General features: G+C 48.4%; 3 protein-coding genes across 3 annotated transcripts in view; 1 reads left to right on the top strand and 2 right to left on the bottom strand.

Moving 5' to 3' along the window:
* LOC141052943 (uncharacterized) overlaps window positions 1-21,091 on the bottom strand; it is a 39,174-nt gene extending 18,083 nt beyond the window's left edge. The window contains exon 1 of the mRNA XM_073550279.1: window positions 20,486-21,091. The gene's annotated coding sequence lies outside the window, so the exon portion shown is untranslated. The remainder of the gene's footprint in view (window positions 1-20,485) is intronic.
* The window catches only part of LOC141052937 (uncharacterized), a 310,086-nt gene that overhangs the window by 127,808 nt on the left and 160,325 nt on the right, over window positions 1-21,953 (top strand). The window lies entirely within an intron of this gene.
* On the bottom strand, window positions 1,275-3,676 carry LOC141052975 (uncharacterized). Its single transcript, XM_073550304.1, has 3 exons — window positions 2,740-3,676; window positions 1,697-2,625; window positions 1,275-1,282 (listed from the first exon to the last, which is right to left on the bottom strand). Exons 1-3 carry the CDS (start codon window positions 2,751-2,753, stop codon window positions 1,275-1,277), a joined length of 951 nt encoding a protein of 316 aa, XP_073406405.1. The 5' UTR covers window positions 2,754-3,676.

Genomic DNA, 21,953 nt, shown 5'->3' with positions numbered 1-21,953 from the left:
CAACTACGTGCGCATGCGGATGGAATTCTTTGAGATATTGGTGGATCGTGTTGGAGAACAAATCCGGAGAAGGGACACCTACATGCGGTTTTCTATATCACCAGAGGAGCATTTGATGGTGACCCTTCGGTAAGTTATCTACCTTTTAAAATGTTTCAGATTCTGCAGGCTTTTATTGTTATGTTATGGCTTGTAGTTTGTATTAATTTTACTTTTTTTCCCTTTTTTTAAGATTCCTGGCAACTGGAGAATCCTTCACCTCCCTCCATTTCCAGTTCCGGATTGGGATTTCCACTATTGCTGGAATTGTACAACAGACCTGCCGGGCATTATGGGATTCTCTACAGGAGGAATACATCCCAGAGCCAACCCAGGAGAGGTGGCTGGAGATTGCAGAGAAGTTTCAAGATATCTGCCAGTTTCCAAACTGCATTGGTGCCGTGGATGGCAAGCATATCAGGATTGTGAAACCTATGGGATCTGGTTCACAGTTTTACAACTATAAAAAATACTTTTCTATTGTGCTTATGGCCATTTCGGATGCAAACTGCAAATTCATTGCCGTGGACATTGGTGCATACGGTCGTTCTAATGACTCTCAGGTATTCAAGATGTCCACCATGGGCCGTCGCTTGTATGGAGACAATTTTAACTTCCCACCTCCAAGACCACTCCCTGGAACAACAGGCCCACCAATGCCTTTTGTGTGCGTTGGCGACGATGCTTTTCAACTTTCTAAACACCTACTGAAACCATATGGTAGTCGTGGACTAACACACCGGAAAAGAATCTATAACTATCGGTTAACTAGAGCGCGCAGAGTGGTGGAGTGCGCGTTTGGAATTTTAACTGCCAAATGGAGAGTCCTGTTAACGGCCATGAAAATGAAAACAGAGACTGTGGATGAGGTGGTAAAGGCCTGTGTAATCCTGCACAATTTTGTCCTTTCAAAGGAACCAGTTTCCATCGATGAAAATGTGTATGAAACCATCTTGTTTGATTATGAGGAGCAAACTTTTCGGAGTACTGGTTCAGTGGCAAGAATTAGGGATACCTTTGCAGATTATTTTGTTACACCAGAGGGACAAGTGGACTGGCAAGATGACATGATATAATTTTCTTCATACCAATTGTGAGTAATTTTTTTTTTTTTTATCTGAAATTTTACCAAGTGTTTGCTTTGCACAAGCATTGTGTTTTACCATGTGATTTGGTTAGTTTTACACTTTGCAGTGTTACCAATTGTTGGGTACCAAGCGTAAAGTTACAAAGTGTTATGTACCTATGTTACCAAGTGTTGTGTACCAAGCGTTTTACACTTTGAAATGTTCACAAGTGTTGGTTATCATATGTTGTGCTACCAAGTGTTTTTTTGTACCTTGTACACCACCGGTGTACTGTGAAATATTACCCAGTGTTGTGTTACCAAGTGTTGTGTTTACCTTTTACACCACTGGTGTAATTTGAATAAAGAAAGAAGCAAAATATAAACATCACAATAAAGTTTTTTGAAAAAAAAACCTGTTTATTTCTGACAATTTGTATTAACTGTTTTTTTTTCTTAACTTTTTTTGTAACTTTTTTTGGTATATATTACCTTTTTTTAATTTTTTTTTGGTATATTACCTTTTTTTAATTTTTTTTGGTATATTACCTTTTTTTAATTTTTTTTTTTGGTATATTACAACAAAATTACAAACTATGATAATGTTGGGTGGAGATAGTATTGGAGGGGTTAACAGGGTTGACCACATCGAGGGGGGGGTAGGGGACTGGGGAGGGAGTTGGTGAGGACCAGAAGTGGAAGGGGGGTTTAACACATGTGGTTGGGACGGGATTGGATGGACAGACGAGGTTTGTGGGTACATTGAAGGTGTATGTGGGGGTGGGTATGGTGAGGGCATTGGGGTATAATGCAATGGGGAAGGTAGGTACTGGGAAGAATGGAATGGGGAACTAGAGAAAGGAGAGGGAGTGGTGGGAGGCGGGACGGCTGTGTGATGGATGGTGGTGGAAGGATGGACGGGGGAAGGATAGACAGGGGGAGGATGGACAGGGGGAGGATGAGATGCTTCAGCAAGCACTTCCACTAGAGCATTGTGACAGGCTTGCATCACACGCATCTGCTGGTGAGTACTTAAACCTTCCATTTGCCGGACAACAGATTGAAAAAAGGTATGTCTCGGTGTCTGGTTTGACTCTAAATTCATCTGTTCCATGTATCTTCTGAGTTCCATGATACTTTGATTGATCATGGTCAACCCAGAAGATAACCGTTGTCCATAAATGTGGAAACCGTGTTGAACAGTTGAGTTTAGATTCAAACAGTCAGACAAGGTCAACCTTTCCTGACTCCTCAGACGCTGCCGGCCAGAACCAAAAGTTGGTCGAGATGTTGTGGCAGTGTCTGAGGGGTGGGGAACAGGGAACAAGTCGTCACCAGCAGCTTCATGTGATGAAGTCTGCCCTGCTGCTCCAGTGCTGGTGGAGGGGATAGAGGGATGAGACAAGAGGGTAGGTACAGAGGGGTCGGATACCTCGATGTGGTCACCGGGGGCGGTCTCACTAGGGATCACTCCAGAGGGACGCAACTCTGATGCAGACTCCCGAGTGCTGCAGATGGTGCTAAAAAAGGAGAAAAAAAAATGTATATTAAAAATATTGATATTTAATTTAAGTGTGCTCAAAAAAAAATTGGTTAAACATTTCTACTACAGGAATTGTTTGGGGAATATTTACCTTCTGCACGCCATTGTAGATCGCAGGAACACCAGGGCTTTGTAGTTTTTGTACTGGGGTCCCTGGCGTCCTCCCGACGAGCCACTCGGGGTCTGAATTTTTTTGTTGTAGTCCCTCTTGAAGCGATTCCGGAGCGACCGCCACCGTGTGATAACCCTGTCACCTGTGAAGCAAAAAAAAAGGTTTAGTATTCAACACTTCACATGCTGGAAATATAAGTTACTGAAGTTGTAATACTTACGCACAAAATCCCTGGCCCTCGCATTGAGTTCCTCCCAGTCGTCAATAACTGAAGAACAGACTTCATCCCAGAGCCGTCGGGTGGTTGGTTGGTCGGCATGAAGACGGTTTGCCATGTTCCACAGCGGCTCCCGGATTTCCAACTCATGGATGAGGTCATCAGTATCAATAATGACACCCTCCTCCTGATGTCTGCGGGGAGCACGCTGTGAAACCTGTGAAGATAAAAAACAAAACAAAAAGCAAAAAATTACATTATATTCAAACACATGATGTTCATTTAAACAATTATCAAAATAGGGTTACTTACCGTTTGCCGACCACCAGAGGCATCACCTTCATGACCCTGGGATATCCTGGGAGTCACTCTAGTGCGGGCACCGGATTCTGAAGACTGTGGGGGGGAAAAAAAAAAAAAAATGTTTGGATGGATGCATAGTTATGGTGTGTGCACTGTGATGAATGTTTGTGTTGGGTGTAGCATTATGTATCTGTGTATGTGCTAAACTTACAACCTGCGCACCCCCTCCGTGTGTCTCTCCACCCTGCACGTCTCCTCCTGGAAGCTCCTCTGAATCAGCTTCCTGTTAAAACATAATAGGATAGTGTTTTTAACCACCCAAAAAATTATTTTAAATAAAAAAAAACAAAATTTTTTTTACCTCAGCTCGCTGATGATGTGAGGGGGAGCTTTCAGGAGAAGACACTACGGCTTGGGGCAGCTGCGTTGCTTCCTGAACTGATCTGCAAGAATAAACACACTTGTTAAGCTACTATACAAAGTATCATAATAAGCTTTCAGGCTTTTATACTTACAGGGAAAATGTTTGGCTGGCAGTCTCTGCTTCGGCCTGGCTGGCAGTCTCTGTTGCGGTCTGGCTGGCCCTCTTTGCTGCAGCCTGGCTGGCTCTCTCTGCTGCTGCTCTCTCTGCTGCGACCCTGCTGGTAGTGCTTGAAGTGATCTGCAAGTATAAAGACACTTGTTAAGCTACTATACAAAGGATCATAATAAGCTTTCAGGTCTTTATACTTACAGGGAAACTAATGGTTGCCTGTACGCCGCGGTGTGGCTGTTCCTCTCTGCTGCGGTCAGGGTTGTTTCTGCTGCGGTCTGACCGGTCATGTCTGCTGCGTTGTTGATCCCTGCTGCGGTCTGAATCTCTGCTGCGGTTGGGCTGGCCGTGTCTGCCGGTATGGTGGCGCTTCATTGTGTGAACTGAAAGAAAATGATCTGAAAGTTTAAAAAAACAAAAACAAAAACAAAAAATTTTGTATGTGTAATTCCCTGAAACTAATTATACGCAATTTTAAGTGTTTGCATGTCTACATTCCCTTATCTCAGAGTGTAACCAGTGATTGAAGGTGTGTAATATTTTGTGTAAACCCACTTTCTTTGTGTTTTGTAACTGAGTGTAACCAGTAATTGAAGGTGTGTAATTGCTGTGTATACCAGTTTGCATTCCCTGAAACTCTCACCGAGAGTGTAACCAGTGATTAAAGGTCTCACCGAGTGTAACCAGTGATTGAAGGCGTGTAGTGTGTAATTGCTGTGTATACCAGTGTTTGCATTCCCTGAAACTCTCAACAGAGTATGTAACCAGTGATTGAAGGTGTTTAATTTCTGTGTATACCCACTGTGTTTGCATGGTTTTGAATTCCCTGAAACTCAGTTGTGTATACCCATTTTTTTCATGGTATGTTGCAATCTCACTTTTAACCACACTTGTATACCAGAACACTTCAATTACCTTTATGGTAACTTAATTTTACCTTTTTTAAAATGATACAAAGGAGATTTTTTCAAAACAATTTATTTAATTTTTTTTTTATTATTTTTTTTCCCAAAAAATAGGAGCTACTCTGCTCTTTATTTTAAATACCACAATACATGAAAAATAAAAAAACGCAAACACGCATAACACACAGCCAGGCTACACACTCCAGGTGTCTTGCAGGTGGAAGATTTGCAGCGGAGTTTGAAATTCTATCAGTCAGGCTGGTGTTTGATGTCTGGTTCGGTGTCTTCAGTGTGGCTGTTGCCAGATGTCTGGGCCCAAACCACATACAATACCATTTAGGCCGGTTTCACATTTGCACTCTATAGCGCAGCGATGGCCTGCACACGCCCGCCACTAGTCCCCGCCTACTACCGCACATGAACGCTTGCGATCTGCGCACCGTCTTTATCATAGGGTGCGCAGATGGTGCGCTGGCAGGATTTTACAGTGTGCTGCGCACTTTTGAAGGTGTGCCGTGCGCGCCAAAATGCAACATGCTGCGTTTGGCGCACAAGGGCACACCTTCAAAAGTGCGCAGCACACGGTAAAATCCTGCCAGCGTACCATCTGCGCACCCTATGATAAAGATAGGGTGCGCAGATCGCAAGCATTCATGTGCGGTAGTAGGCGGGGATTTGTGGCGGACGTGTGCAGGCCATCGCTGCGCTATAAAGTGCAAATGTGAAATCGGCCTAAATGGTATTGAATGTGGTGTTATTGGGCCCAGACATCTACATCAAACACCAGCCTGACTGATACAGTTAGGCTGGTGTTTGGTGTTTGATGTAGATGTCTGGGCCCAATAACACCACATACAATACCATTTAGGCCGGTTTCACATTTGCACTTTATAGCGCAGCTATTTCCTGCACACGTCCGCCACTAATCCCCACCTACTAGCGCACATGAACGCTTGCGATCTGCGCACCCCATACTAAAGATAGGGTGTGCAGATCGCAAGCGTCCATGTGTGCTAGTAGGCGGTGATGACCAGATGGGACGGGGATTAGTGGCGGACGTGTGCAGGTTATCACTGCGCTATAAAGTGCAAATATGAAACCAGCCTTACACCACACAATCACAGCAAGAAATACAATATTAAAGTTGTATGAAAATAACATGCAGTACACATGCAACAGAAAAAAAAAAAGATGGAAAAAAAAAAAAAAAAAATGCAACACACACAAACACACACGCTCCAGGGGTCTTGCAGGTGGTAGACTTACAGCTGTGCAGACAGGTTTTATAGCTCTAGTTGAATCTTCTGTCAGGCAGGCTGGAGTCGGATATCTTGCTTGGAGTATTCAGTGTTGCTGGTGCCGGATTGTCTGGGCCCAATTACACCACATACCATACACCACTCAATCGCAGCAATCACAGCATAAAAAATACAATATAATTACAGTTGTATGAAAATAAAATGCAGTACACAAGCAACAGAAAAAAAAAATATAAAAAAAAAAAACAGACATGCAACACTACACACACACACACACACACACACACACACACACACACACACACACACACACACACACACGCTACACACTTGCAGGCCATACACAGAAATGTCATAGGTATACTCACACTTGGTAAAGCTGGTACTGGCAGGCCTCTTGATAGCTGTGGCTGCAGGCTTGGTGGGTGTCTGGCAGGCTGGGTGGTCTGGCAGGCTGGGTGGGTGGTCTGGCAGGCTGGGTGGGTGGTCTTGCAGGCTGGGTGGCTGTCTTGCAGGCTTGGTGGCTGTCTTGCAGGCTTGGTGGTGGTTTGGCTGGCTTGCTGTCTGGCTGCTACTGCATGTCTGGGCCCAATTAGCCCATCTTATATAGTTTTGGGACTGTCTGGAAAAGTATCTTTTTTTCTGGGCATGCGCAGTGCGATTTTGCGGATCCTGCCGGCGGATTCCGCAAAATCGCGGATCCCGGCGGATCCGCCGCCCATAGGGGATCATTCTACCGCATGGCGGATGACGGCGGATCCGCCGTCTTCCGCCATTTTGACGGCGAAAAAAAACGTTACATGCTCCGTCCCCCTCAGACAGAATCCGCAAAGAATTTTGCGGATCCGCCGAATATCGGACGCAACGGACGACCATCCGTCAAAATCCGCCACTAATGTATCCCAATGGGGAAAATGGCGGATCCGCAACAAGAAAAAGCGGATCCGCCAATTTCAAATTTTGGCGGATTTTGACTGATGGCAAAAAACTGAAGTGTGAAAGAGGCCTTATACCGCAGCACTGTACAATAATCGGGGCCATGCACAATACACAGTAACACGTAGCTCCCCGCTTACAGGAGCAGCGCGGTCTACAATCTATCAGGAATAGGGGACACAATAGGTAGACCGTGCCGTCATGTCTGCTCCGGCCATCAGTATAACATATAGGTGTTATGATATAAAGCCGTAGGATCTGTGTAAGTGCAGTCACCGTGTGCTATTGGGAGCACGGACGATGTGGAGACAGATGAGTAGGAGGGAGCGGATTGTGAGAAGAATTTAGGACGAGGGTAAAGGGAAAAGGTAAATTAGTGAAGTGAGGTGATAGGCCTGTCTAAAGAGTGCATTCCAGAAAACTGGTGCAGCATGAGAGAAATCTTGGAGATGGAGGTACAAGGTTCAGACGGGGCCACCATCAGGGCATTACTGCCCTGACTGCCGTATGGGGCCCAGTAGGCAGAAGGGGCCTGTATCGGGCCCAGTCTCCTCTGCCCACCGGGCCCTACCGGTGTAGGGAAGGTGACCTGACGGACGGACTGACTGGTCAGATTTCAAAAGGGAAAACAGCTAGGAAAGTGTAGGTGACGTGCAGTACCTTGAACTGACATTAGTGGGCAGGGAGGAGTGTGAGCATAGGACTTGACATCAGCTTAGGCCTAAGAAACCATTGGTCATGAGGGGCGGAGTTATAGGGAACCGGGAAAGCTATAAATTTGACAGGAGGGTTCCAGAAAGTTCCAGTCCCCAGGGGGAGCTCAAGTGACGAGGACACTGACAGTTGTGGCACTGTGAGGAAAACCCAACTAGGGGGACTGAGGAGAGAGAAAGTCAGGGGGGTGGTCCTGACACGAAGTACCGCAGTATAGACGAGGCTCCGGGTGTAGGACACCGTGTTTGGAACGACGTGTGACCAGTAACATTACTGTTGGTGTACAGGCCTACGGCAGCCACAGTAACGGAGCTGTCAGAAGCGTCACAGAGTGAAGAAGGGGACGGTACGTATATATACATCCCTGGAGAAAGCACGGTGTCCCCTTGTGTACAGTAACCGGAGTGCTGTGAAGGAAGTGCGGTGTACTGTGAGGCCGTTTGGCGGACGGCGAGAGAGAATAAACTTGGACCTGTTGCACCCGAAACTTGCCTCCAGCTTGTGTCTGTACGTCACTGCGTGGTATACAGAGGAACCACCCCTCAGCCCGGCCCACGACTCTACACTTGGGATCACCGCCGCTAATACGCTATCATCTGCGGCAGGCCTGCCTCTGAGGAATGGGAACGGACTTGGACTGCACTGTGTGGATTATAAACACCTGTGGATTACAAATTACCAACCTGTGGATTACAAATTGGGAGCGCTGTGGCATATCTGCCTTGCCAGCAGAGGATCCAAGGCGGTACCAGGTCCGGTTCAGGATGGCGGTGCTGCTTCAGCGCAGAGGAGAGATCCGGGTGTTTGACGTTGTTCCCAGTGGACTGGGGCCCCCTCCTACGTACCCCTGGGGACTGCGATATGTACCAGGAGGCCGATACGCCCATATACTGGACCCTGACAAGTGGGTGGAAAGGCCTGCTGTCGCCCGACCCAACAGAGGGAGTGGCATAGAGGAAAAGTTTGGCTGCGGCTGTCTGGCGCCATTCGAGTGGTGCCCATCGGATGATATGCGGCGCTGTGGATGTCGGGGCATCGGGCGCCTGGAGTGGCGATGGCGCCGGGAGGTCGAGTCATGCCAGAAAACGTCTTTCTCAGAGTCATGGGCAGAAAACTGGATGTCGAGCGGAGAAGTTGAGCCTTTGCGGAGCCAGCGGGAGCGGCCACCAAAGATACCAGCAGGGAACCTTCCCGCGGAGCACCTGAGCCTGGAGGCTAGCCCCGCTGGACGGCGGGGTGAAGAGCGGAGACTGCAGGAGGGGCAGCGCAATAACGTGATGAAGGCCACGGTGCCGGGGAAGGTAAGAGTTTCCCCGGCCCCATCAGTGGCTCCGCAGGCGGCCCCCACCATGCAGCCGCAGCATCTTGTACCCCCGAGAGCCTGACCAGGGAAGGTCCTACCGTCTACGCGGAGCTAAGCGAGGCCTCCGCTCCCGACCCCGAGCCATCCTGCATGGTGTCGCCGGTGCGGAGCCTGCCGCCAGAAGACGCTGTTGCTATATCTCTGCTGATAGCGACCTCATCTCTGAAAGCGGCCTCTGCTCCGGCTCAGTCTGAAGTTCCAGGTGCGGCCTACCCCACGGCCGCAGCTATGCCGGTGTTGGAGCCGTCTGAGGCCTATTTGTCAAGCCCTATGTCCCAGTCTCCGGAGAACATGGCTGTCCCTGGTTGTTACCCGGCCCCAGCGGCTGCTGGGCCGCCGACATCATCAGCTGCCTCTGCCTTCCGTTCAAGTCCCGCCCCCCGGACTTCTGGGCCTATGTCGGACCCTCCGTTTGGGTCGCGGAGGTTATAAAGAAAAAGAAAGCCAGGGAGCAGGAAGTGTGGACCTTGCTTCATACAAAGGGGGAGGCTGGCATGACAACCACACGATCTATGGGACGGCTCGTGTATACAAATATACCCAGGGGGTATGGGTTCATACGCGATCTGGCTACTGGCCAGAAGGTTTATCTTAATGTGGCCTCTATTCATCACGGCCGGGCTCTACATGAGGGGGACTTGGTGTCGTACTACAAAGAGTACTGTTCCCGCGGCTACTACGCGGTAGCTGTGTTTGCTGAGTCCGAAGGTCACGAGCCCCCATAGAACTCACAGGACACTCCTTACATCCCGGGAGCTCCACAGCTGTGGGGCCCCTCGCTGCCGGCCACTAGGAGGTGGCTTGAACTTTCGAAATTTCGTTGCACCATTGTGCAAATCACAAGGACAGTTTGCGTCCAAGTTAATGAAAAAAAAAGTTTAATATAAAAATTGAAGTTTTTGTGTGTTAAGCGTGACAAAAGCGGGGATGTAAGGAGAGAGGGAGTGTCCATGTTAGAGGAAGGGGGAGAAGGAGAAAATCTGTTATGTTTATGTTATTTATATGTTGGTTTTAACAAGCAATAGTAAAAAGAAAAAAAATGTAAGAAAATGGGGTACTTATGATATTATAGCATTGTTCTGATGTATGATATGCACAAGAAAATGCGACAGGTCCGGGTAAGGGAAGGTCTGTGTGACCAAAGGAAGTGTGAGACCGAAGGGGTCTCTGAGTTGAGTGGGTCTGGGAGACCGGGACGCCGACCATGATTGGTAATTAAGAGAAAGACAAAGAAATGGAAGATGTGAAGCAGACAGTAGTCCTAGGTCAGATCCCAGACACCACGGACACCCCTGGAAGAAGGCGGGCGCCGGCGATAATCTGGTAGGTGTAAGGCCTCGATCATGGCGTACCGGATTGTAAAAAGTGACAGAAGGGAAGAGTAGAAGAGTAAGATAGTCAGGGACGACAATAGACAAAGGAAGGGGGAGTGTAGGGAAAGTGACCGGACGGACTGACTGGTCAGATTTCAAAAGGGAAAACAGCTAGGAAAGTATAGGTGACGTGCAGTACCTTGAACTGACATTAGAGGGCAGGGAGGAGTGTGAGCTTAGGACTTGACATCAGCTTAGGCCTAAGAAACCATTTGTCATGGGGGGCGGAGTTATAGGGAACCGGGAAAGCTATAAATTTGACAGGAGGGTTCCAGAAAGTTCCAGTCCCCAGGGGGAGCTCAAGTGACGAGGAGACTGTGACAGTGGTGGCACTGTGAGGAAAACCCAACCAGGGGGACTGAGGAGAGAGAAAGTCAGGGGGGGGTGGTCCTGACACGAAGTACCGCAGTATAGACGAGACTCCGGGTGTAGGACACCGTGTTTGGAACAACGTGTGACCAGTAACATTACTGTTGGTGTACAGGCCTACGGCAGCCACAGTGATGGAGCTGTCAGAAGCGTCACAGAGTGAAGAAGGGGACGGTACGTATATATACGTCCCTGGAGAAAGCACGGTGTCCCCTTGTGTACTGTAACCGAAGTGCTGTGAAGGAAGTGCGGTGTACTGTGAGGCCGTCTGGCGGACGGCGAGAGAGAATAAACTTGGACCTGTTGCAGCCGAAACTTGCCTCCAGCTTGTGTCTGTACGTCACTGCGCAGTATACCATGGGACCACCCCCCAGCCCGGCCCACGACTCTACACCGGCACGCTAAACCGGGCCCTCGGCGCTGCGGCAGATGATCGCTATTGACATGCAGGAACGCGCGCGCACGTCAATAGTTAACAGCTGCCAGCCAATCGGAGGCTTGCAGCTGACGTCCACCGCAGAGCGCACCTCGCCGGCGTCTGACGTCATTGTCAGTCGCCGGCGAGCGCGCGCTTCTGCATGGAAGGACGCCCGGAGCTTCGCCGCTGGACCGCGGCCAGGTAAGAAGAGCTTGTGGGGTTTTTTTTTCATTGAGAGCGGGGGGCCCGGGGCAGATGGCAGAATTCTGGACACTATGGGGGCAGAATGCTGGTGACGATGGGGGCAGAATGCTGGACACTATGGGGCAGAATGCTGGACACTATGGGGGCAGAATGCTGGACACTATGGGGCAGAATGCTGGACACTATGGGGGCAGAATGCTGGACACTATGGGGCAGAATGCTGGTGACGAGGGGGCAGTATGCTGGACACTATGGGTGCAGAATGCTGGTAACAATGGGGGCAGAATGCTGGACATGATGGGGCAGAATGCTGGACACGATGGGACAGAATGCTGGACACGATGGGACAGAATGCTGGACACGATGGGACAGAATGCTGGACACGATGGGACAGAATGCTGGACACGATGGGGCAGAATGCTGGTGACGATGGGACAGAATGCTGGTGACAATGGGGGCAGAATGCTGGACATTATGGGGCAGAATGCTGGTGACGATGGGGCAGAATGCTGGTGACAATGGGGGCAGAATGCTGGACACTATGGGGGCAGAATGCTGGTGACGATGGGGCAGAATGCTGGTGACGATGGGGGCAGAATGCTGGTGACGATGGGGGCAGATTGCTGGCCACGATGGGGGCAGAATGCTGGGCATGATGAGGCAGATTGCTGGACTCGATGGGGCAGAATGCTGGACACGATGGGGCAGAATGCTGGACACGATGGGGGCAGTATGTGACAGTGAGACACAGGAAGGGGCAGAATGAGATACTGGGCATAATTGGAGACACGTGGCAGAATAGAGATACGGGGCATGATTGGAGACACAGGGGGCAGGATCAAAGACATGGGGGCATGACTGGAGACACTGGGGGCAGGATTGGAGACAGATGGGGCAGGGTTGGAGACAGATCATGCAGGATCATGGGGCAGGATGGATACGATGGAGACAGATGGGGCAGGATGGGGAGATCATATGGGGCAGAATGGATACTCATGAGGGTGGGATGGAAGAACATATGGCTGAAGCCAGGAATGAGACACACGGGGGCTATGATGGGGGATATTATTACCACAGGGTCTAATTAAGGGATATTATTACTGTAGTGATGCATTTATTTTATTTTTTGAGTATACGGTTTTAAATGGGGGGGCGGTCATGTTACTGTGTAGAGCGACACTATGCCGCCTTTTTTTCTTCATGTGATGTAATGTAGAAGTTGGGAAAAATAAGTAATGTATTCTGCAAGCGGAGCTCTAGATAACTGTGTTATTTCCTGCAGAGACGAGCCCTGGCTGGAAGACGTGATGGCGATCTGTGCTGGATGAAAGATTAAAAACAAAGATGAAGGACTTCACCTAGAGACGTCACTGGTGAGTTAGTGTGTTACCTGTACATTGACACTATACACTGTATAGAGGTCCTGTGTATAATGTCATTGATCACTGTATTACCCGTACACAGACACTGCATACTAAGTACAGATCTCCTGTGTATAATGGCACTTATGGTGATATTAGTATTGTGTTTTTTTTATTACTGATCAGTATTGTAGTATTCAGTCACTGTGGTGGTAATATGTGGTCTGGTCATGGTGCGGTGGTATTTGTTCCTTGTATGTGATATTATTCGGTCACTGTGGTGGTAATATGTGGTCTGGTCATGGTCTGGAGGTATTTGTTCCTTCTGTGTGGTATTATAGGTCACTATGTGGTCTGGACATGGTGCGGTGGTATTTTTCCCTTGTATGTGATTTTATTGTATCACATATTTTAACAATATTTAATAGGTTACAGTAGATTAGGGCACGGGCAAAATAGTCTACCGTGTTATGGTGGCGGCTTAAAAAATCTTTTGGCCAAAACAAAAGCTGCCGGCTATATGTGTAATCTGGTGATGGGAACTGTTAATGTGTGATTGGTGAGAAGTGGAGTTTTTCCAAGCGATAGCGGTGGGACTTTTGACAGTTCGAGGGGTGGAGGCGGGGCTGGGGCGGAGTCTCAAGGGGGCCCCGAAAATTTTACCAGTATGGGGCCCCGAAATTCCTAGTGGAAGCCCTGGGTTCAGATTATGGAGGATGTTAGTCTTAGATCTGTTGCCGAACGGAGAGGACAGGTAGGATGGTAGGGATGAGGGAGGAGATGTAGGGTGGTACAGAACTGTTGAGAAATTTGTGGTGAGAGAGGCAAGTGTAAATTGAGCTCTTTAGTGGATGGGCAACCAGTGTAATGACTGGCACAGAGTGGGAGCATCGGTGAAGCGGCTAGACAGAAATACTATCCTGGTTGCTGCATTTTGGATGGATTAGGAGAAGAAAGTTTGTTAGGCTGGTTTCACATTTTGCATCTGTGTGTGCAGCGTTTCATCCGCAGCAATCAGCATGCGTCATGTTTCCCTATCTTTAACATGATGGACGCAGGGGCATGCGTTTGCATCAGTTCGCATGCGTCAGCATACGCATGCGTCGTTTTTCGGTGTGCGGCAAACGTAACATGGTGCATTTTTGGAAGCAGCAAAAATCCGTCAAATATGCGCAGTCATGCGGATGAGTGCGTTAAAAAAAACGCATTACTGTCTATGGGAACGCATTCATACACAAGGACATGCGTACGCACATGTGTTCAATACGCATGCGTACTTTTAATGAGTTGGTCCAGGAAGTGATTCAACCACCTGATAATTGATAGCTCTATAAAAGGAAGTGTGGACACAGCAAGGCTATAACTCTCTGGACTCTGGACGGTAGTACAAGACTGGCTATGTAAGTATAGAACCTTTGAAAATGTCACCCTCCCTCACTGCTGTTTGTACTTTGTGCTAAATTTTTTTTCTGTTTTACTTTTAGACGTCTCAACTGTCCTGGTGGAGTGGTTGGCTTCTGGCTGTCTCCTGGTGAAGTGGTTTTCTCCTGGTTGTCTCCTGGTGCTGCTTTCTGTCCTGGTAAGAACAACACTGTCTGTGTAAGTATAGAAGCTTTGGAAATTTGACCGGTGCAAAAGTATGGGCACCTCAACATAAAAGTGAGTCCATCAGTTATTAGATATATGAAACTGAAATAGCTGTTGCAAAAACCAAAATTGTTATAAAGAAAAAAAGGTTAACATTAATATGGGTGCCCAAACTTTAACATATGACTGTATCTACAGGTTTCACAACGGGAACCAGCCACACTGTATATAGATAACGAAAAACTCATCCACCTAGTGCAAGAGTGAGTACCGTTGTGGGACACCCGTGACCATCAGCACCCGTGACAATCTGGTGATTCGACGGCTGTGGGAAGAAGTGCTGCCTTGTTGGGACCGTGCCCCACCGCGTGCCAGAACTGATTTTAATAAGTATTTCAATGTGGTCTGAAGTGGCAGTGAACCTGTTAATGTATGTGCATTGTTTTCTAATTTGCTTTTCCCCCCTTCACAGTGAAGCGAATCAAAATTCCGTTGGCGCTCGAAGGATCGCTTCAACAAGGACATGATAGTGGAGATTTGGCTTTGAAGTGGTTCTGCTGCAAGGTTCCAGAAATACAAGTACCACCATAACCTTGCCTTTCTGAGGCGTGCACTTGCTCAGCGAATGTAAATTATATATATATATATATATATATATATCTTATTTTTAAAAGTGTTTTATATTTTTTTTTCCCCACACAGAACCTGGAGCAGCACAACACAACCTGGATTTTTTCACTAATGTTTTTCTCTTTTCCACACAGAACCTGGTGCAGCACAACACAACCCGGATCATCCTCTGTTGAAGCAGCCCCTCATCTACCAGCCACTGAACAGATGCAGTCCCAATCATCCACCAGCGATGGAGCAACCTTGCAGGCTTCACAGGCTATGGAAGAGGCAGCCGGTCCATCAGGTTTTTCCATCTCCCAGCCCTTGCCGCTGCTTTTGGTTGGTCTTCTCGTCAGCGGCAGAGGGCCTGGGAGAGGTCAGGCATGCCCGAGTTTATGCAATTAAGGATGGGATTAGGTTGATTGCTGACAGAATGAAGAGTGGGTTCAAGAAAGTCAACAAACGCCTTGACCGCCTGACAGCCGACTTTGAGAGACCGGCGCAACATTTTTTTCTGCAATAGAGCGGAGTGTGTCAGAAAACTTTATACCTCAACTCCAGCTGAACGTCATGCAGGCCTGCCAGGCTGCTTACAGCCACGCATTGCAGCAGTAGCAGTCCCAGCAACAGTCACAAAGCTACAATCAACAGGCCGGAGGATATTACCAGCAGCCAGTCTACTTTCCAGTGCCCACAGCACCGAACTATCCACCACTGCCTCCAGTTCACAGAGCGATCATGCTGTCAAGTTCATCAACCCTGCAGCCGGCAGCATCAACCATGCTCCAGAGTCCAGCACCCATGCAGCCAGCAGTATCAACGATGCTGCCCACTCCAGCACCCCTGCCCACTCCAGCACCCCTTCCCAGTCCACCACCCCTGCAGTATCCACAATGCAGCCCAGTCCAGCACCATGCCAGATGACTGCTCAGAGGCCAGCACTCCCACTCGACCAAGAAAACAGAGGTCCAAAAAAAAAAATATTTCCACCAGGACAAAAACCAGTAGCCAAAAAACTATTCCCACATTGAATTCACCACCTTCATCCTCACCTACCAATTTGTAAATACCTTCCCTTGTGTATCTGTCTGTTCCTTCCAGTTTGTCTATCGATTCCCATGATTCCACTTTTTCATCTATCCCCAATGTCTCCACTGCCATCCCAGATCAAATCCTTCCCCTGTAGACCCTTCCCCTGTAACCCCTTCCTCATCAACTACCACCCAATCCTCACAGCTCCACACCCCCAAGGTCCACCCCATCTTACCCTCCCGTAAACCCCGATGCAAAAACCAATCACCCCAACCTTAACCTTTCTTTTTATTAAAGTTTTGAAAATAAAAGTTGGATTTTGTATGCACTATATCTTGTTTTATTTGCATCTTTATGCGCCTCCGCCGACACAAACATACTTTATTTTTGAGGGAAGGTAGTTTATTATTTAATTCAGCAAACATTAGGGGTAAATTTTAACATTACATGTACATTTTAACATCACAGGTACATTGAAACAATAGCTAAATACCTCAATTGGGCCGTGAAAGAAAAGGTCTTAAGGTCAACAACGAGACCTGGCTATCCATGATTTGAAAATTCTAATCTTCCAGGACTTCTCTGAGTCCGTAGCTCAAAAAGTCAAGGCATTTGTACCTGTCTATTGATTGAAAGGAAAATTAGATTTCAACTGCTATACCCAGCTAAATTGAAAATCCAGGTTGGAGACTGTGTATCTATCCACGAAGATCCAGAGGCAGCGTTCAGAAGATTTCAACGCCCTGGAGATGTTGCAGTGGGATGATTTACGAAACCTGCTGCATATGTTATTTTTTGTCTTAGGACTATTGTTTCTGCTATAGATTGTTCTCTTTGGTGATGGCATGACTCTCCCGGTATACTCCCGGCGAGCTTCCACCACCGTGTTGTAAAATTAGCTGTGTTGTTTATGTTTTTCTTGTTGTTCTCTGTTACCTCTCCCTTCTTGTGTTTCCCCTCTCCTCAGATCAGACACCAATATATAAGAGACCCACCTTCAATGACACCTTTAATATCTGTTCATGCCTCGCTGGGACCGGAAGGGATGGACACACTTTACTGCTGCACACTGCGCTGACCTCGCCCTGGGATCCAGGATGTGTATACCCCAGACACCAGATTCCGACACCATCTACACCTCACCGAACTTACGATTTTTGTCATGGAATGTGGCAGGCCTCAACTCCTCCCTTAAACGTAAAAAAGGTCTGATACACATAAAACGATTCTGACCAGATTTGATCGTTCTTCAAGAGACACATTGGAGGGCTGATGGGCCTGGTAAACTAGCAGCACCTTGGAAAGGGGATTATTATACTGCCTCGCACACTTCGTCGTCACAAGGAGTAGCCATCCTTATTAAAAAGGCCCTGCTATGCTCCATCCAAGACTTCATTAGTGACAGTCAGGGTAGATATTTGATTTTGAATGCGGAAATAGCCGGTAATATATATTTTTTGGTCAACCTTTATGTTCCTAATTGTGACCAACACCACTTCTATACCTCACTTCTTCAGACTCTTTTGGGACTTGGACCCAGCCATCTAATAATAGGAGAAGACTTTAATTTAGTACAATGTCCTGCTCTGGATCCCTCCCCGCCTTCCCCACAAGCCTCGGTGGCCACCGCTTCTCTTCTACACTTTATGGAACAGCTCTCACTTTGTGATCCGTGGAGAGTGATGGACTCTACAGCTAAAGAATATACATGGCATTCCCTTACTCACCAATCCTCTCATATTGACTACTTCCTCATTTCCCCAACACCATGATTCCTGCAATCACCCAATACTAATCTCAGTCCATGCTTCCATTTCACTATCTTTAGCTTTAACAGATCCAACCCCTCAAACGTGGCACTGGAAATTTCCGTCCTACTTGGCAGAATCAGACGATTTTAAAATCTTCCTCAAATCTCACTGGAACGATTTTTTGGATGACACCGTCATCCATACTGATGATATTCCTTTGCTCTACATTCTCAATCACACTGTCATGATCCATGCTGGATCAACACTGATAAAAAGCACAGGTAACTTTTTTTTTTCCTAAGCTGTGCTTAAGTTTGGTTTTTGCCCCCGGTGGCCATTAGGATTATTGCACTGTGGTGTCGTTTGTTCTAAGTTTGCCCCCGGTGGTGGTGAGCGTCATTGCACTCTAGTTTCTTTAGTTTAGTGCACATGATTATAATGCAGGTGTGATTGCTGGCTCTGCTATAAAAGAGTCACAGGTGTTGCAATCAGTGTTGGTGATATTGTTCATTTCAACCATCCTTGTTGGAGGAAGGAGCTGGAGAGCGTTCCTTGCAGCACTGTCTTAGCTCTGGTGTGGAAGGAGTCATAGGGGATTTCCTTGTAGCTCTGGCAGAGCTTGGTGGCAGCGATTCAGGAGGAGAGTTGCATGCTGGGGGTGGACTCTGTTGCCAGGAGCAAGTGCAACTGAGTAAAGCTAAGTGGTGTTTCCCCGTTTGTGTTTTTCCTTACTGTGTATTAGTACAGCGGTGGGGCCAGTGCCTGCGCCACACAGCTCCCTAGCAAGGGATAGGTGTAGGGTGTGCTAGGGCGACAGGTTCCTGATCGGCGCCGGGTGCGGAACCGGCATAGGGAACGTTAGAAACGTTAGGGACACTGACTCAGGGGAGTGCAGGAGGTCTCCACGTCCCCTGTCCCTATCGCAGGGCCCATCGTTGTAACTGTTTCCCTTCCCTTGTTTTAGTTACCGGCCTGTGAGCCGTGTCTCACAGGACAGTATCACGTGCCGCGTCTTGTTGTTTTAGTTACCGGCCTGCTGGTCGCTTCACACAGGACGGGTCCACGTGACGTCATCACCAACCTTACATTTTTTCTGCTGAGCCATGGACCCAGTTCAGCCCTTTGCCCAATTGCTGCAGACCCTTACTAATGAGATTAGGGGGCTGCACGGAGGGTTGGTGCGGCAACTTCGGCTGTTGGTGGGCTCTGGGGGCTTGGTTCAGGAACAGGCTCAGCCAGAACCCAAGATATCCCTCCCTGACAGATTTTCTGGAGGGAGAGATCAATTCTTGGTGTTTCAACAAGCCTGTAAATTGTATTTCAGGATGCGCCCTCGTTCATCAGGGAGTGAAGAGCAACGGGTGGGAATCATTATGTCCCTTCTTAAAGGGGATCCCCAATCCTGGGCCTTCTCCCTACCGGATGATTCTCCATCTTTAGAGTACGTGGACGAGTTCTTTTCGGCTTTGGCGCTTGTGTATGGGGATCCTGATGGCGTCACCCTGGCGGAATCCCGAATCCGTAGGTGTAAACAGGGAGCCTGGGTCGCTGAGGAGTACTGCTCAGAGCTTAGGAGATGGCCACTAATACTCAGTGGAATGACCCTGCACTTAGGAGTCAATTTGTGCAGGATTTGTCTCCAAAGTTGCAGGATACTCTGGTGCAGTACGCCGCCCCCAGGTCGCTGGAGGCCGCCATGTCCCTTGCCATCCGGGTGGATAGACGCCTTAGGGAAAGACATATACAAAAAGTGCCTCCTGATGTCCTCGCTAAGGAGGAGGACCCACCAGTGCGGATGGAGGAACCCAGACAGCCCGGTGTTGTTGATACAAAAAAGGGGGTGTCTGCGGCTCGTTGTGGTGGGGGCAGGGCCGGCTCCAGGTTTTTGAGGGCCCCGGGCGAAAAAGTCTCAGTTGGCCCCCCCTTAACACATACCACGACTCATGCCGTGTGACATCCGTGGTGACGGCCAAAAACGGACTTCTCTCTGTGTGGATCACACGGACACGCATGTGATCCACACGGACACTCGCTCTGTGGCAAAACACGTTCATGTGATGGAGGCTACTGATTAGTAGTGTACGCATGAAAGAAAGAAGAGAGGGGAAATAAGGAACAGAGAAAGAAAGAGAAAGAATGGAAGGAAGAACAGAGAAAGATACAGAGAAAGAAAGAACATAGAAAGAACGAACAGAGAAAGAAAGAAAGAAAGAAAGAAAAGAACAGAGAGAAAGAAAGGAAGAACAGAGAGAGAAAGAAAAGAACAGAGAGAAAGAAAGAAAGAGGGTAAAGAAAGAAAGAACAGATAGAGAAAGAAAGAGGGGAAAGAAAGAACAGAGAGAAAGAAGAAAGAAAGAAAAAGAACAAAGAGAAAGAAAGAGTGGACAGAAAAAAGAACAGAGAGAGAAAGAGAGAAAGAAAGAAAGAGGGGAATAAAGAACTGAGAGGGAGAGAAAAAAGGGGAAAGAAAGAACGGAGAGAGAAAAAGAGTTGACAGAAAAAAAGAACAGGGAGAGAGAGAAAAAGAAGGAGGGGAAAGAAAGAACAGAGAGGTAGAGAGAAAAAGAAAGAGGGGAAAGAACAGAGAGGAAGAGGGGAAAGAAAGAACAGAGAGAGAGAAAGAAAGAGAGGAAAGAGAGAACAGACAGAGACAGAAAGAAAGAGAACAGAGAGCGAAAGAACAGAGAGAGAAAAAAAAATTAGAGAGAAAGAACAGAGAGAGAAAGAAACAGAGAAAGAAAAATTCTATAAAGATACTATAGCAGCCCAGCTCCCATTTTAGTGCCCACCTGAGCCTCCTGGTGCAGGACATATCATGATCCGCTCACATGGCCGACATCCCCGATTCCAAGGCGATCTCGCTGTCCGCTGTCAGAGGAGGACACGGTGATGGCTCTGAAGCATTCCCTGAAGTGCCTCCATGGTTCCGTCACAATCTCCTACTGAAATGACCTAATTTCTGGTCAGCTTCCAGCACGTCACTTCCGGTAGAATGTTACGTGCAAGTTTTAAATTGCTCCTTGGGGCTCCGCTGTGTACTCCTGTGTCCCGCGGGGAAAGTAAGCTCCCGGCTGGGGCAGTCTCTCTCTCAAAATTGGGACTGTCTCGCTGGATCCGGGACAGTTGGGAGGTATAAATGCTCCCCACCATACACCTCGTACACGCACGGCTCCGCTTTGTATGCCTCGTACACACACGGCTCCGCTCCGTACACCTTGTACACACGCAGCTTCACTCCGTACACCCCCGGCTCTGCTCCGCTCCATAAATACACGGCTCAGCTCCGTACACACAGGGCTCCGTTCCGTACATTCGTACACACACAGCTCTGCTCCATACACCTCGTACACACACGGCTCTGCTCCATACACCTCGTACACACACGGCTCTGCTCCATACACCTCGTACACACACGGCTTCGCTCCGTACACCTCGTACACACACGGCTCTGCTCCGTACACCTCGTACACACACGGCTCTGCTCCATACACCTCGTACACACACGGCTTCGCTCCGTACACCTCGTACACACACGGCTCTGCTCCGTACACCTCGTACACACACGGCTCTGCTCCATACACCTCGTACACACACTGCTTCGCTCCGTACACCTCATACACACACGGCTCTGCTCCGTACACACACGGCTCTGCTCCGTACAACTTGTAAACCCCTCCTGACCCCACCCAAGAACACACAGATCTGCTACATCCACCTTGTTAAACCCCTCCCTGACCCCACACAAGTACACACACGGCTCTGCTACATCCACCTTGTAAAACCCCTCCCTGACCCCACACAAGTACACACACGGCTCTGCTACATCCACCTTGTAAACCCCTCCTGACCCCACACAAGTACACACACGGCTCTGCTACATCCACCTTGTAAACCCCTCCCTGACCCCACACAAGTACACACACGGCTCTGCTACATCCACCTTGTTAAACCCCTCACTGACCCCACACAAGTACACACACGGCTCTACTACATCCACCTTGCAAACCCCTCCCTGACCCCACACAAGTACACACACGGCTCTGCTACATCCACCTTGTAAAACACCTCCTGACCCCACACAAGTACACACACGGCTCTGCTACATCCACCTTGTAAACCCCTCCTGACCCCACACAAGTACACACACGGCTCTGCTCCATCCACCTTGTAAACCCCTCCCTGACCCCACACAAGTACACACACGGCTCTGCTACATCCACCTTGTAAAACCCCTCCTGACCCCACACAAGTACACAC

The sequence above is a fragment of the Dendrobates tinctorius genome, unplaced genomic scaffold, assembly GCF_039654945.1.
Source record: "Dendrobates tinctorius isolate UK_male_01 unplaced genomic scaffold, ASM3965494v1 ptg000164l, whole genome shotgun sequence".
NCBI lineage: Eukaryota > Metazoa > Chordata > Amphibia > Anura > Dendrobatidae > Dendrobates > Dendrobates tinctorius.
Note: the sequence above shows the minus strand (reverse complement) of the source record. Positions and strands in the feature narration are given on the sequence as shown.